Genomic DNA, 16,712 nt, shown 5'->3' with positions numbered 1-16,712 from the left:
TAACAACCCAAAAAAACATATTACCAGGGTATAGTTAAATTTTTCGTGGACAAAGGTGCACAGGTAAGGATTAGGCAGAGGTCAGATTTGAGTGATAGATGCTATTCAGTTAATGGATTGGCAAAGCTTGCCATGAGATACAGCCATCCGAAAGTTAAACTGCTACCCGCATAGGATGCTACTCCGTCTAAAGTAATCTCCATTGAGCAATTTTTTTCTTCGACAAGCCCCTGGAGTGATGAAGGAAATAAGCGGAAGCAAAGTGAGCGGTATGGAACTTAATGGATTGATAGCTCCGCGGAGGCAAACCTAAGCGTTGGGTTTTGCAGAGCTGGGAGGGGCCAACACCGACCCCTGCTGGAACTCCGCCGCCACTTTCCTCGCGCGCCTTTGTCCAGCTGTTTAGGCCCATATCGGCTGCCGTGGCGGGGCCACGCTCAGCTGTTGGGGGGCGGGGCCTCCGCCAACTATGGCGGGCGAGCTTGAGGGCGCTAAGCCGCTGAGCGGGTTGCTGAGCGGCCTGGCTCAGGACGCTTTCCATGGGTACCCGGGCATCACGGAGGAGCTGCTGCGGAGTCAGCTCTATCCGGAGGTGCCACCTGAGGAGTTCCGCCCCTTTATGGCGAAGATGAAGGGGATTCTTAAGGTACCGCTACTCCCTGCAGCCTCCGCCGCGGAGTCGAATCTCTTCCCCGCCGCCCTCCGACTCGTCACCCCAGAAGCTGAAAGGCTTCCCTCCTCAGACCTCCGCTCCAGGGGCTCCTGGATCCCCTGCACTCCTTCAGATCCCCTGCACTCGCTCTGTCCCTTTTCTCACTTTCTTAGGGCTCCCCGCAGCAGTGCTGACCGACACCCAACGGAGAAAACTTGGGTTTTGTCTCCAGACACTTCTTTCTTCTGTAGGTTACGATTTCGAGTTGCCTCGGCGGATCTGTGCGCTCCATACTTTTTAAAATTAAGAGTGATCAAGCTATCAGCTTTCCCAGGCCGTGGAAGTGTTCAAGAATGTTAAAGTGATCATGTGTATGCCGGGATAAGGGGTGGGTTAGCTGGAGTGAACCCCAGCCAAGCAGTCCACTGTATGGTTAAGAGAGCACGTTCACCAGCTTGAAGTCAAAGAGTAGCTCAGCCTGTCCAATAGAAATGTAATGAGAGCCAGACATGCAATTTTTACAATTTCTAGTAGCCACATTAAAAAAGTAAAAAGAAAAAAGTGAAATTAACTTTAACATTTTGTTTAACCTAGTATATCCAAAGTATTATCTCTTCACGTGTAATCAGTATACAAAATATTAATGAGATGTTTTAGATTTTTTTTTTCACTAAGTCTTTGAAATCTGGTGAGTATTTTACACTTAAAGCACATGTCAGTTTGGACTAGTCACATTCCAAGTGCTCAACAGTCACTTGTGGCTAATGGCTACCACATTGGACAACACTGGTTTAGACTAAGAACTAGTGATAGGACTGAATCTAGTAATTAAGTGTACTCTAGAGATAACCTGTAAAAATTATTTTTGTGGGCCTCCTATGTGTTAGGAACTCTGTTAGACATGTTATATTTTATTTAATTTGTTTCTTGCAAAAAACCTTATGTGGTGTACACCCATTTTAAAGATTAGGAAACAGGCTCAAGGAGTCTAAGCATTTAGCCTAAGCATTACACTTTGATTAAAGTCAGTGTTGATATTTCATCTGTTATCCTTTTGCAATTACTGTGTTTCAAAATTGCTTATGATACCTTAAAAAGGCAGTTATTTATTTTTTTAAAAGATTTTGTTGTTATGGACCATTTTAAAGTCTTTATTGAATTTGTTACAATATATGTATATTTTTACATCTTTATTGGAGCATAATTGCTTTACAATGCTGTGTTAGTTCGTGCTATATAACAAAGTGAATCAGCTATATGTATACATATATCCCCTCCATCTTGAACCTCCCCCTCATCCTCCCTATTCCACCCCTCTAGTTGGTCACAAAGCACCGAGCTGATCTCCCTGTGCTATGCGGCTGCTTCCCACTGGCTATTTTACATTTGGTAGTGTATATATGTCCATGTCACTCTCTCACTTTGTCCCAGCTTCCCCTTCCCCCCAGCCCCCCACCCCCTAGTCCTCAAGTCCATTCTCTACGTCTGCATCTTTATTCCTGTCCTGCCCTTAGGTTCATCAGAACAATTTTTTTTTTTAGATTCCATATATATGTGTTAGCATACAGTATTTGTTTTTCTCTTTCTGACTTACTTCACTCTGTATGACAGATTCTAGGTCCATCCACCTTACTACAAATAACTCAGTTTCGTTTCTTTTTTAAGGGTGAGTAATATTCCATTGTATACATGTGCCACATCTACTTTATCCATTCATCCGTCAGTGGACACTTAGGTTGCTTCCATGTCCTGGCTATTGTAAATAGTGCTGCAGTGAACATTGTAGTACATGTCTCTTTTTGAATTATGGTTATTAATTTGTTACAATATTGCTTCTGTTTTATGTTTTGGTTTTTTGTCCACGAGGCATGTGGAATCTTAGCTCCTAACCAGGGATTGAACCCTCACCCCCTGCATTAGAAGGTGAAGTCTTAACCACTGGACCACCAGGGAAGTCCCCTATGTTTCTCTTTTTAAAACTGCTTTTGCTTAGAGGATTTGAATCTGGACAAAAAAAACAAAGCAATTATTTCACAGAAAGTAAATGGATTGTCTCCTAGAAATGTAAGGAGTAGTATCTCATATGTGATTCTAGACATTCTAAGTAATTTTAGTTGATATCATAAATCACTAGTGAATACCTTGTATTTCTATCAGATATTATGCTTTGAGTGGTCAGAAAAGGTTTCCTAGAGAATTTGATATCTTACCTGAGTTTCTGAAGTGTTTGCTAGGTCTACAGGGGATGAGGATAAGGGACTGCAGGCCAAAAAGTAAGAACAGCACTTGTGTAGGCAATGTCTTAGGATTTCTAAATATTGGGGGCTACTTCTCTCTAGGTGGCCCGTATTTTGATTCTTTTGTTTTGTTATGAGATAAAAATTGAAGTATACTGTGAGAAAAGATTGTCTAGAAACTCTCTCTCTTATTTTCTTTAAAATACATTGCTAAATAATATCTAGGTCTTGCTCTCACTATTCTCAGTCCTCTGCCCGAGGCTAGAATACTTAAGTTTTCTGAGTGGTTTTTGAGTAGCATGGTTCTTTTGGTATTGGGAGTAGAATAGAAGATTTGCCTGTGCCTGGCAGCACAGCTTCTGCACAGCTGCTGGTCTGAGGTACCAAGGGAAATAGCCTTTGATTGTTTGACTTAAGGCTGAAACTACGGGCTCAAGATAACATCTAGTTCCAATCTTCATTTACCTTATAAGCAACACTGAGGGATAAAACATCTCTCTTATGGAATTCTTATGGAAACATAAAAAGCAAACATGATTTTTAAACAAAAAGGCTTTGAGCAGAGATGGAATGTCTAGCTGCAATAAAAGAGAACATACACAAATAAACATGATGCAAGGATGCTGTAGCATTTGGAAATAGAGGTCTGAGTGGACTACTGTGGACAGAAAAGAGATATTAGTTCCTTCTGGCAGATGGAGATGCCATTTTTGTTGGGGTTTTTTCCCAAAATAATTAATTATTTATTTAAAGCTGCATTGGGTCTTTGTTGCTGCATGCAGGCTTTGTCTAGTTGCGGCGAGCGGGGTCTACGCTTCGTTGCAGTGCGCGGGCTTCTCGCTGTGGTGGCTTCTCTTGTTGCGGAGCACGGGCTCTAGGCGCGTCGGCTTCAGTATTTGTGGTGCGCAGGCTCAGTAGTTGTGGCTCGCGGGCTCTAGAGCACAGGCTCAGTAGTTGTGGTGCACGGGCTTAGTTGCTCCGTGATATGTGGGATCTTACCGGACCAGGGCTCGAACCCGTGTCCCCTGCATTGGCAGGCAGATTCTTAACCACTGCACTACCAGGGAAGCCCCATTTTTGTTGTGCTTGAAGAACGTGTAGAGTATTTTAGACTGAAATGAAGGGCAGCCACATAGGGCATTTAGGCTAAGAATATAGCTGAGGTGGGGCAGGAAAATGTGGAGCAGCTTCAAGAAATGGTGAATAGCCCTATTTGACCAATGCATGGCCATACCCAATGTAGAATATTGGTGTAGGAGGCAAGAAAAAGTGAACCAACTTTTTTATTCCTACTAACCTTTACTCCTGCATTTTTAGCAGGGTATTTTTTTTCCCTTCAATTAAAAAAATTTTGGTAAAGTACATAAAACATAAAATTTATCACCTTAACCATTTTAAAGTATGCAGTTCATTGGTATTAAATACATTCATAATATTGTGCATCCATCACAACCATCTGTATCTATAACTCTTCATCTTGTAAAACTGAAACTCTGTACCATTAAACAGTGACTCCCTATAAACCACTCCCCCATCCTTCTACTTTCTGTCTCTATGATTTTGACTACTCTAAGTATCTCATATAGGTGGAATCATACAGTATTTGTCTTTATGGTGACTGTCTTATTTCATTCAGCATAATGCCTTTAAGGTTCATCCATGTTGTGGTATATGTCAGAAATTCCTTACTTTTTAAGGCTGAATAATAGTCCATTGTATGTATATACCACATTTTGCTTATCCATTCACCTGTTAGTGGACACTTGGGTTGCTTCCTTGTTTTAGCTATTGTGAATAATGTTGCTATGAACATGGGTGTACAAATACTGCTTTGAAACCCTGCTTTCAATTCTTTTGGGTATATACCCAGAAGTGGGATTGCTGGATCATATGGTAATTCTGTTTTTAATTTTTTGAGGAACTGCCATTCTGTTTTCAACAGCAGCTGTGTCATTTTACATTCCCACCAACAGTGTACAAGAATTCCAATTTCTTCACATCCTTACCAGTTATTTTCTGTGTGTGTGTGTGTGTGTGTTTTGATAGTAGTCATACTAATGAGTATGAAGTGAGCAGGGTATGTGTTTTTACGTATTGATGAGAGCACAGGTCAAAACAGTTTTTTCTTTTGTCTGTGGAGTCTCAACAGTCTTGAATTCAACATGCAGGCTAGAATAAAAGCAGTGAGGAAAAATACTAAAGAAAAAAATGTAGGAGTCTAAGCAGAGGGAAAAAAACTGAGGATAAAAATGGAGTAGTACCTCAATTGTCATTTGGTGGCCATACCTTTCAATCATCTATAGAACATCAAGTTCTATAAAGAGAGTGAAAATGAAAAGGGACAACAGGGATAGGAGGAAAGGGAAGGAGGGATGTGTAACTCCTGGCAGGTAATGGGCAGTGGGTACACATTAATAATCTCCTTATTGCCAGCTGCCTGCATTCATTTATTCATAGCCCGTGTTTCAAATTCAGGTGCTTCCTGAGCTGTAGCCTTTCCCTCTAATCTTCACGTTCCTTGCCTGGGTGTAGTGTACTGATTGCTCACATTTGTACTGGTCCCTGTTTTCCACTTGAACTGGAGCTTTTCTACCTTACTTGGCTGGGATATTGACCCTCTGTAGCTTTGCCTGTTGATCACAAAAGGACAAACCCTTCATCTGCTCGTAGATACGTGAAGCTGACTGTTCACTTGCTTTAGTTTTATTTTTTGGTATCTCCTGTGAAGCAGTGAAATCAGTGAATTGAGAGTGGTGTGTTTAGTTAGGGAAATGACATCCTATATAAATACTCTGCCTTTTTTTAAAAAATATTTATTTAGTCTGTGCCAGGTTTTAGTTGGGGCACGCGTGACCTTTAGTTGCGGGATCACGGCATGTGGGATCTTTAGCTGCGGCATGAAGGATCTTTAGTTGTGGCATGTGGGCTCTTTTTAGTTGTGGCATGCATGTGGAATCTAATTCCCCAACCAGGGATCGAACCCAGGCCCCCTGCATTGGGAGCTGGAAGTCTGACCCACTGGTCCACCAGGGAAGTCCTACTCTGCCGTTTTTAGCTAATTTTTTTTTTGCTCACATTTGTAATTTCAACTTCTCATAGATATGTGTTTGCATACTCTCTATTTCTTGCTCCTGCTGTTAACCTCGCGGGTATGCTCCTTAATTCTAGTTTACTAGAATTCTAGAGAAGGATCTTTAACTATGAAGCTGGATCACAGTTTGTACACTTGTGTTCTGTATTCACTACTGCCCTCTGTTGGTGATGATATTATATTTCATCACTGAAATCTCATGTTAAACAAAAAATTTATAAAAAAATTTATGTATTTATTTAGGCTCTGCCGGGTCTTAGTTGTGGCATGCGGGCTCTTTAGTTGCAACATGCATGCGGGATCTAGTTACCCGACCAGGGTTCGAACTCGGGCCCCTGTATTGGGAGCGCAGAGTCTTACCTACTGGACCACCAGGGAAGTCCCTAAACAAAAATTTTTGATGAAAATTCTATTGAATTTTTTTGGTCTATTGTTGATATAATTCTTTATTCAGTTCTGTCAATCAAATGTTAATTTTTCCATTTCTCTTTCCCTCTATAATTTTTTTTTCCTTTTTTAAAAAATTTATTTTATTTATCTTACTTTTGGCTGCATTGGGTCCTTGTTGCTGGCGCGCAGGCTTTTTCTAGTTGCAGTGAGCAGGGGCTACTCTTCGTTGCAGTGCGCGGGCTTCTTATTGCGGTGGCTTCTCTTGTTGTGGAACACAGGCTCTAGGTGCACAGGCTTCAGTAGTTGTGGCTTGCGGGCTCTAGAGCACAGGCTCAGTAGTTGTGGCACACGGGCTTAGTTGCTTCGCAGCATGTGGGATCTTCCCAGACCAGGGATCGAACCCATGGATTCTTAACCAGTGCTCCACCAGGGAAGCCCTCCGTTTTTTTTTTTAATTGAACTATAGTTGATTTACAATATATGTTTCAGGTATACAGCATAGCAATTCAATATTTTTATAGATTATACTCCATTTAAAGTTAGTACAAAATAATGGCTGTATTTCCCTGTGCTGTATAATCTAGCCTTGTTGCTTATTTATTTTATTCTATTTTCTCTATAATTTAAAATTTTTAAATGTTTAGATCTTATTTTATTTATTTATTTATTTTTATTTATTTATTATTTATTTATTTAGGCTGTGCCGGGTCTTAGTTGCAGCACGCGGGATCTTCATTGCAGCGTGCGGGATCTTTAGTTGCAACATGTGAATTCTTAGTTGCAGCATGCATGTGGGATCTAGTTCCCTGACCAGGGATTGAACCCAGGCCCCCTGCATTGGGAGCGTGGAGTCTTACCCACTGGACCACCAGGGAAGTCCCTAGATCCTGTTTTAGAAGTCTACAAATACATGTGACAGCCTATGGATTGGCCTTCCTATTCCACTTCTGCCTCCTAGTCTATTCTCAGCACAGCTACCAGTGAACCTCTTTTTTCCCCCAACTTTATTGAGATATAATTGACAAATAAACCAGTGATCTTTTTAAAACATACATCATACCTACTAACTCTCGTGCTTTCAACCATTCCATATTCATGGCTTCACCTCAAACTTCAAATAAGATCCAGTCCTTTTACCATAGCCTTCAAGTCCTTGTGATCTCCCCCTTACCTATTTCTCTGATCTCATTGTCTTATTCCAGCCACACTAATCTTGTCTTTATTTAAACCTGGTAGGTGCTTTCTGAATTTCTTTAGGACCTTTGCAGGTAGTTGTCCATATGCCTGCAGTGCTCTTCCCCCAGATATTCACATGGATTGTTCATTTACTTCATTCATTTTCTATTTAAAAGTGATTTCCTATGAGGCCTTCCCTGATCTATACAAAGAGCCTCACCCTTCCTCCCCACTCTTTTTGCCCTGCTTTGCTTATCTTCATACTTAGCACTAACTGAAGTTATGTACTTATTAGCTTGTTTATTTGTTGACTCCCCTATTATAATGTAAGCATTAAGAAGGCAGGACTTTATTATTTTTTCCTTTTTTATCACTAACACCTAAAACTGTTTCTGGCATGTGATATGCACTTAGTAAAAATCTGTAGAAAATGTGAATGAATGGATAGTGCTTAAATGTGGAGATTGCCATTGAAAAGGTAAGCACAGAGAGAAAACCAACACTACTTCTGTATGGGGAGAGCTGGAAGGTATAATACTCTGGAAGGTATAATCAGGGGTCAGCGAACTATGGCCCCTGGGAGAATCTGGCCTGCAATCCGTTTTTTATAAATACATTTTTATTGGAACATGGCCACATGCTCATTCATTTTCATCTTGCCTATGACAGCTTTCACCACTATAATAACAGAGTTGAGTGGTTGTGACAAAGATCTTGTGGCCTTCAAAGCCTAAGTATTTACTGTCTGAACCTTTACACAAAAAGTTTGCCGACCCCTGTTTCAGAATGTTCTTAAATTCATAATGTTTGGTATTTGCAAACAACATTGTATGTAAATTATAAGTTGGTTACTTGACTCAAATCTAAAATAGGAATATTTAGGAAATAGGGATTATTTGCTCTTATGTCCTCTTGAGGAATTTCACTAGTTTGTTCTTTATGCTCATGAGGTTTGTGGTAAATAAAAAATAAGCTTTGGGCTTCCCTGGTGGCGCAGTGGTTGAGAGTCCGCCTGCCGATGCAGGGGACGCGGGTTTGTGCCCCGGTCCGGGAGGATCCCACATGCCGCGGAGCGGCTGCGCCCGTGAGCCATGGCTGCTGCGCCTGCGCGTCCGGAGCCTGTGCTCCGCAACGGGAGAGGCCACAGCAGTGAGAGGCCCTAGTACCGCAAAAAAAAAAAAAAAAAAAGCTTTAATAATTCTGTAGTACTCAGTGTGTGTTCTTGGTAAAACATGGTTATAATTTGAACTTGGAATTTTTCTTCATATTCAGAGGATGTAAAATTTTTGTTTATTAATATAATTTAAAATAATATAAAATTTAATGTAAACTTGAGAATCGAGTTTTTACTGTCAACATATGAAAACTGGTTTAAATTTATTTGAGAAAATAATATCAGTAACATATATTAAGATTTAAAGTAGTAAAAGACTAAGAAATATTTGTATTTTATTTATTTTAAATATTTATTTTATTTATTTATATTTGGCTGCATTGGGTCTTCATTGCTCCACGTGGGCTTTCTCTAGTTGTGGCAAGTGGGGGCTACTCTTCATTGTGGTGCGTGGGATTATCATTGCAGTGGCTTCTCTTGTTGTGGAGCACGGGCTCTAGGCACGCGGGCTTCAGTGGTTGTGGCATGCGGTCTCAGTAGTTGTGGCTCATGGGCTCTAGAGCGCAGGCTCAGTAGTTGTGGTGCACGGACTTAGTTGCTTCACGGTATGTGGGATCTTCCCGGACCAGGGCTCGAACCCATGTCCCATGCATTGGCAGGAGGATTCTTAACCACTGTGCCACCACGGAAGTCCTGAAATATTTGTATTTTAAATGCCTGGTTTTGTCTCTTCTCTTGAAGCTATGAAAATTTATAATTTTTTTGAGAATTAGATTGACTGGAAAGGAAAGACCTGTGGTAATACAGTTTTTGTATATCTTATAATAGGGATAGGTCATGTGACGTATGCTGGATTTAATTTAATTTTTAATTTGCAAACATTCAGCTACCTATATGCTTTCTCTTAATAATTTTTAACTTTTTTTTAACTTTATTTTTTTTATTTTTATTTTTTAACTTTATTAAAGAAAGTATAGAAATTTGAAATGTGTAAAAACACACATTATCATCTGCTAATATGACCATTATTAATATTTTTGTACATTTATTCATCCAACAAATACTTATTAAGCATACATATGTTTTTAATGGAGAGTAGACTTTTTTTTTTTTTTTTCGGTACGCAGGCCTCTCACTGTTGTGGCCTCTCCCGCTGCGGAGCATAGGCTCTGGACGCGCAGGCTGAGTGGCCATGGCTCACAGGCCCAGCCGCTAAGCGGCATGTGGGATCTTCCAGGACCGGGGCACGAACCCGTGTCCCCTGCATCGGCAGGCAGACTCTCAACCACTGCACCGCCAGGGAAGCCCGAGAGTAGACTTTTTAAATTGGTATTTTCACCATTGTGTTTAATGTGTTCATTTAATTTAGAGCCGGTAAGCAAGTCCACGAAAGGAACGTCACCAACTAAATGGTTTACGTTACTCCTCCAGTGTTGTAAAATTTTCAATACATCTTGGTTGTCCTTTTTACAAATCCTCCAGAACCTCACGAAGTGCTTGGCCCGTGGTGGGCAGTAGTAAATCCATCTTCATTAAGCAGCAAGTATTAAAAAATAATTGAAATTCTGTTAGAGGTACTAATTGAAGATATTCTATATTTACTTCACCTGACTCCTAAAACGTAAAATAAAAGACAGCGTACAGATACTTAGGCCTGTGTAACAGTGAAGAAAACTCAGCTTGGAAAGAGTTGGTCATTGGCCAACAAGAAATTTCAACAAATTTAGACTTGATGGGATTCAGTGGCCTCTGGGAGATGGGGGTGGGGGTGGGTGGGTGCCCAACCCGGGCACCACCTGGCTTCCCTAAGCATCTTAATTATATACCATGCACTATGCTTGGGATACAGCAATAAACATCACAGCTGTAGTCCCTGCCCCAGTGGATCAGATAGCTCCAGGAGAATATAGGCATTAAGCTAATGGTTAGGGGTATTTGGAAAAGGCAGTCACAGAGTACTCTGTGTCAACTTAAATAAATTATAGGCAGTTTAGAGTAGCTCCTAGCCCACTTGACAGTGTGAACAAAGAAAGAGAAAAGGGGGGAAAAGTCCTACTTTAAAAAATTTTTTGGCTGCATTGGGTCTTAGTTGTGGCATGTGGGCTCTTCGTTGTGGTGTGCAGGCTCCTTTCTAGTTGTGGCACATGGGGTCCAGAGTGCGTGGGCTCTGTAGTTGCGGCTCTCAGGCTCTCTAGTTGTGGCACGTGGGCTTAGTTGCCCCGCGGTATGTGGGATCTTAGTTCCCCGATCAGGGATTGAACTGGCATCCCCTTCATTGCAAGATGGATTCTTAACCATTGGAAAACCAGGGAAGTCCCAGTCATACTTTTTAGATATAGTGGACTAAAAAGAAAAGATAGAAACAGCACAGAACTAACTTCCCCTAGTTGTCTAGCCCTGGTCCCAAGGTTGAGGTTTCTCATGAATATGGCTGATGAAAGTCATGATAATGTCTTTCCTGGATGAGTATATAGCTGCTCTGGGACCTCATTTTCAGTTTCTTGCCTTGATCTTTGGGACCGTATTGGCTGTCAGAGTGTCTCTTGACCAGACCAAGATGTGTGCTGTAGTAGCTCCATCTTCTCACTGGGGCTCAGCTTACTTACTGTGCCTCTTCTCAGATCCTGAAGCATATTCTCAAGTAGCTCCTTAAGAAAGGATATATGAGAGGTAATTTTTTTCTTTTTAAGTCATAAAAGATATATTTATTCTAGTCTCACACTTAATTGCTAGTTTGGCTGAGAAGATATTTCTAGGTTGTGAATAATTGAGTCACAGTTTTGAAGGCATTGTTTCATTGAATGTGACTTGTCTTTTTCTCTCTCTGGAAGCTTTTAGGATTTTCTCTTTATCCTTTATTTCCTCGAATGTCACTGATGTATGATTTTCATTTCATTCTTTGGGCTACTGTGTGCCCTTTCAATCTGGAGACTCATGACCCTTTAGTTCTGGGAAAAGTTGTATTTCTACTTTATTTTCTTTCTCTTAAATTGAAGTATAGTTGTTTTACAATGTTGTGTTAATTTCTGCTGTACAGCAAAGTGACTCAGTTATACATACATATATATGTGTGTGTATATATATATACATTCTTTTTTAAAACAAATTTATTTATTTTATTTTTAGCTGCTTTGGGTCTTCGTTGCTGTGCGCGGGCTTTCTCTAGCTGTGGTGAGCTGGGGCTACTCTTCATTGCGGTGTGCGTGCTTCTCATTGTGGTGGCTTCTCTTGTTGCAGAGCATGGGCTCTAGGTGCGCAGGCTTCAGTAGTTGTGGCACATGGGCCCAGTAGTTGCGGCTCATGGGCTCTAGAGTGCAGGCTCATAGTTGTGGCGCACGGGCTTAGTTGCTCTGCAGCATGTGGGATTTTCCTGGACGAGGGCTCGAACCCGTGTGCTGTGCATTGGCAGGTGGATTCTTAACCACTGCGCCACCAGGGAAGCCCTACATTCTCTTTTATATTCTTTTCCATTATGGTTTATCCCAGGACATTGAATATAGTTCCCTGTGCTCTACAGTAGGACCTTGGTATCCACCCATTCTATATGTAATAGTTTGCATCTACTAACTCCAAACTCCCAGTCCATCCCTCCCCCACCTCCCCTCCCCCTTGCCAACCACAAGTCTGTTCTCTATGAGTGTGTTTCTGCTTCATAGATAGGTTCATTTGTGTCATATTAGATGCTACATATAAGTGATATCATATGGTATTTGTCTTTCTCTTTCTGACTTACTTCACTTAGTATGATAATCTCTAGTTGCATCCATGTTGATGCAAATGGCATTATTTCGTTCTTTTTTTATGGCTGAGTAGTATTCCATTGTATCATATCTTCTTCATGTACCATATTTTCTTTATTCATCTGTCAGTGGACATTTAGGTTGGTTATTTTCTTATCTCTTTTTTTCTCTATTCTCTTTCTAGCACTCTGATTTTTCAAATGTTAGACCTTCTAGACTGAATCCTCAAATTTTCTTTTATTTTCTCTATTTTCCATTTATTTGTTTTTTCTTCTACTGTTTGGTAGATTTTTCAACTTTGCCTTCTAGCCTTTTCTTTTTTGGCTGCACCACACATCATACAGGATCTTAGTTCCCCGGCCAGGGATTGAACCCACACCCCCCGCAGTGGAAGTGTGGAGTCTTAACCACTGGACCGCCAGGGAAGTCCCCTTTCTAGCCTTTTAATTGAATTTTTCATTAGATCATGTTTTTAATTTCCAAGAGTTTTGTTTTGATATGGACAATATCCTATATTTAGCCAATGTAGGAAAGGAAGAAGTTTTTCCTTGACTCTCTTGGGATTCCTGGCCAGGTCTGAAATTTAAACTGACAAAGACAGATTGACAGGAGAGAAGTGTACAAATTTTTTTTAAAATAAATTTATTTAATTAATTTATTATTTTTGGCTGCCTTTGTTGCTGCGTGTGGGCTTTCTCTAGTTGCAGTGAGCGGGGGCTACTCTTTGTTGCGGTGCACGGGCTTTTCATTGCAGTGGCTTCTCTTGTTGCAGAGCGTGGGCTCTAGGTGCGTGGGCTTCCGTAGTTGTGGCTTGTGGGCTCTAGAGCACAGGCTGAGTAGTTGTGGCGCACGGGCTTAATTGCTCCGTGGCATGTGGGATCTTCCCGGACCAGGGCTAGAACCCGTATCCCCTGCATTGGCAGGCAGATTCTTAACCACTGCGCCACCAGGGAAGCCCCGAGAAGTGTCCAAATTTGTTTAATATAAGTTTTATGTGACAAGGGAGCCTTCAGAAGGAAATGAAAACCCAAAGAAACAGACCTGAGTATTTTATGATATGTTTGATGAAGAGTGGACAGTTCATGGAAAAATAGGATAGGTTAAGGAATATGAAGTAATTGTAGTAAACTGAGGGAATTTAGCAAGGCCTGTTTGTAGGCTTCTTCTTGGCATTCCTTTGTTTTGCGAGATAAGAATGGATGTTCCATTCCTCTGTGTATAGTGAGGGCACCTCTCACATGAGGGTTTTATGACCTATTTTGGGGAGAAGTTTGGTGAGGAGGTCAGGGTGACTTTCCTCCTCTTCCTTTTCTTAAATTACTTCACCTTAAGATATTCAATATGCCAAGGTGCCATAATTTGGGGTAGAATGTCCACAACCCCATCACCACCAGCCTCTCCTCTCTTTTTTAAAATACAAGGAGGAGGGGCTTCCCTGGTGAGGCAGTGGTTGAGAGTCCGCCTGCCGATGCAGGGGACACGGGTTCGTGCTCCGGTCCGGGAGGATCCCACATGCCGCGGAGTGGCTGGGCCCGTGAGCCATGGCCGCTGAGCCTGCGCATCTGGAGCCTGTGCTCCGCAACGGGAGGGGCCCCAACAGTGAGAGGCCCGTGTACCGCAAAAAACAAAAAACAAAAAACAAAAACAAAAACAAGGGGGAGCATACAATACATAATTTTCTGCATTTGGCTTTTAAAAAATTTGACTCTATATTTCTGAATATGTATGTTTTTCCTCTGGCTGTGTTAGGTCTTCGCTGCTGCACACAGACTTTCTCTAGTGGCAGTGAGCGTGGGCTACTCTTCGTTGCGGTGAGTGGGCATCTCATTGCGGTGGCTTCTCTTATTGTGGAGCACAGGATCTAGGCATGCAGTAGTTGCAGCACACTGCCTCAGTAGTTGCGACACACGGGCCCTAGAGTGCGTGGGCTTCAGTAGTTGTGGCGCATGGGCTCAGTAGTTGCAGTGTGAGGGCTCTAGGCCATGTGGGCTTCAGTAGTTGTGGTGCAGGCTTCAGTAATTGTGGCTCGTAGGCTCTAGAGCACAGGCTCAGTAGTTGTGGTGCATGGGCTTATTTGCACCACAGCATCTGGGATTTTCCCGGACCAGGGCTCGAACCCGTGTCCCCTGCATTGGCAGGCGGATTCTTAACCAGTGTGCCACCAGGGAAGCCCCAATAACCTGGAAACTTTTGTGGAAAGTACATATGGTAAAAGCAGAGGCTTAAAAGTGAATTTGGTATCAAGTTTACAAAATGACTCGAGGTCACTGCCCATTAGTGATTTTGTTATTGTTGTCAAAGAATGGTTTTACCAGCTTTTCTTTTGAAATTTCTCTTGTGGCATATATGCAGTGGAGAAGCCAGTTGTGAAAAAGCCATAATGCTTTTAAATATCGAGCTTTCTTGTCTCTGAAGTAGAGTTTTTGGATTTATTATATAATGATAAAAAATTTTACTGTGTAAGATATTTTAAAATCTGGTATTGGCCTTTCTTTACAAATGAAGAAAAGTATGTAAAGTAGTATCTTTTTGATACTTGAGTCAGTTTAAGAACGAACTTCACCTGTATACGTTTTGGACAGTAAATATTAAGTAATAAGAAATTAACTTGAGTATAAAAAATGGATGCAAAATATCTGGTCTTAAAATGTTTAGATCAGGAGACATGAATAGGATAGACTGAAAACATTTGACTTATTCTATCATATTTTCAGGATTCATTTGTCTTCTGTCTTAACTATAAGCAGTAATTCTCTTTTTCTACTTTAGATGGCAGTAGAATATTGGCTTGCTAGTAACACTGATAAGATATGTTGGAAACAACGTAATGTTTAAAATGTTCTTTCTCTTGAATTGTTCTAGTTCAGAAAACAAAGTTGGCCACTCAACAATAAGAATTTCTTATCCAAAAGAAGTCTAAATATTTTGTCTGATATACTGAATTTAGTAATATCATTTTCTGGAAAACTTAAAGCTTGGTAAACAGATTCCTTTTGCTATAGTTCTTTAGGTTTTGTGTAAGTAAATTTTACTAATTTCATTGATGATTTTTAAAAATTTAATTTTATTTTTATATTTTTAACTGAGATATAGTTGATGTACAGTATTATATAAGTTACAGGTGTACAACATAGTGATTCACAATTTTTAAAGGTTATACTCTATTTATAGTTATTATAAAATATTGGCTATATTCCCTGTGTTGTACAATATATCCTGTAACTTATTTATTTTATACATAATAGTTTGTACCTGTTAATCCCCAACCCCTGTCTTGCCCCTCCCTCACTTTTGGGAATTAAGATAATAACTCATGAGATGTACTCCTACTTCTCTGAAGGATTGGCAGACAACTATTTGATGTTATATTTTTTATGTCACTGGACATCACATGATAAAGCAGCAACTGCACATTACCAGCTAGAATTTGCAGATTATGTGAATAGGCTCAAATGACCTGTAATGAGGTGTTCTGTAAGTTTTTTTCCTTTCTTTCTTTGTTTAGAGTAAAATGCATATTAATTGAAGACCTTTTTTTGGTTCTCCTATCTCAAAGCAACTATTCTAGGTCTGAAAACTTGACTTGGGTTGAAGGAGTTCCTGGGTAGGAATATTTTTAAAGAAAATTTCTATCTTTGATTTACCTATCAAATACAGTCAGTCCTGCTTATTCATGGCTTCTGCATCAGAGGATACAGAAGGACAACTGTACTATGCCATTTCATATAAGAGACTTGAGCATCTGTGATCTGTGGACACCAAGGGACAACTGTATTTATTGAGTCCCTAATGTGCTATACCCTGTTCTGTACACAAAGGTGAATGTGATAGTCCATGTCTTAAAGAATCCTGTATTATATGGTAAATGCCTTAAGAAAGGCATAAATAATGTGTTCTGCTAGAATGGATCCTAGTTTATAATCCTTATAAACTACAGAAATATAAAAAGTCAGGGGGTTTTGGTCATAATAAAACACCTACTTCTTTTGGCTTTGTTTTAACTTAGAATGTAATTTTTATAAATTTTAACTTCCTTTAAGGTTCATCTTTAATAAAAATTTATGTTTCAACTAGTTCCTTTTTTAAAAAAGAAAGCCATATGATACTAAATTGTAGAAATTTTGGTATGGGTTGTGTTATGTGTGCTGTATAAATGATTACATTTAATGTTTTTATATGCCAGCATGGGATTATCTCTGAAAGATACTGTTCTCTGTCATGACATCTGATTTCTTCCACAATTTTCTATAGAGTTCTTCCTTCCTCCCTTCTTTCCTTCCTTCCTTCCTTCTTTCTTCCCTCCCTCCCTCCC

The 16,712-nt window shown here is 40.4% G+C and overlaps 1 protein-coding gene across 2 annotated transcripts in view; it reads left to right on the top strand.

Annotated features, from left to right (window-relative positions):
• Window positions 1-441: 441 nt before the first annotated feature.
• COMMD1 (copper metabolism domain containing 1) overlaps window positions 442-16,712 on the top strand; it is a 162,686-nt gene continuing 146,415 nt past the window's right edge. The window contains exon 1 of one of the 2 annotated variants that reach the window (XM_029231886.1): window positions 442-646. In XM_029231886.1, the coding sequence (XP_029087719.1) occupies window positions 470-646 (177 nt within the window). In that variant the 5' untranslated portion in view covers window positions 442-469. The remainder of the gene's footprint in view (window positions 647-16,712) is intronic. The other variant, XM_029231887.1, reaches the window with a different exon arrangement.

The sequence above is a fragment of the Monodon monoceros genome, unplaced genomic scaffold, assembly GCF_005190385.1.
Source record: "Monodon monoceros isolate NGI ecotype Baffin Bay Population unplaced genomic scaffold, NGI_Narwhal_1 Super_Scaffold_19, whole genome shotgun sequence".
NCBI lineage: Eukaryota > Metazoa > Chordata > Mammalia > Artiodactyla > Monodontidae > Monodon > Monodon monoceros.
Note: the sequence above shows the minus strand (reverse complement) of the source record. Positions and strands in the feature narration are given on the sequence as shown.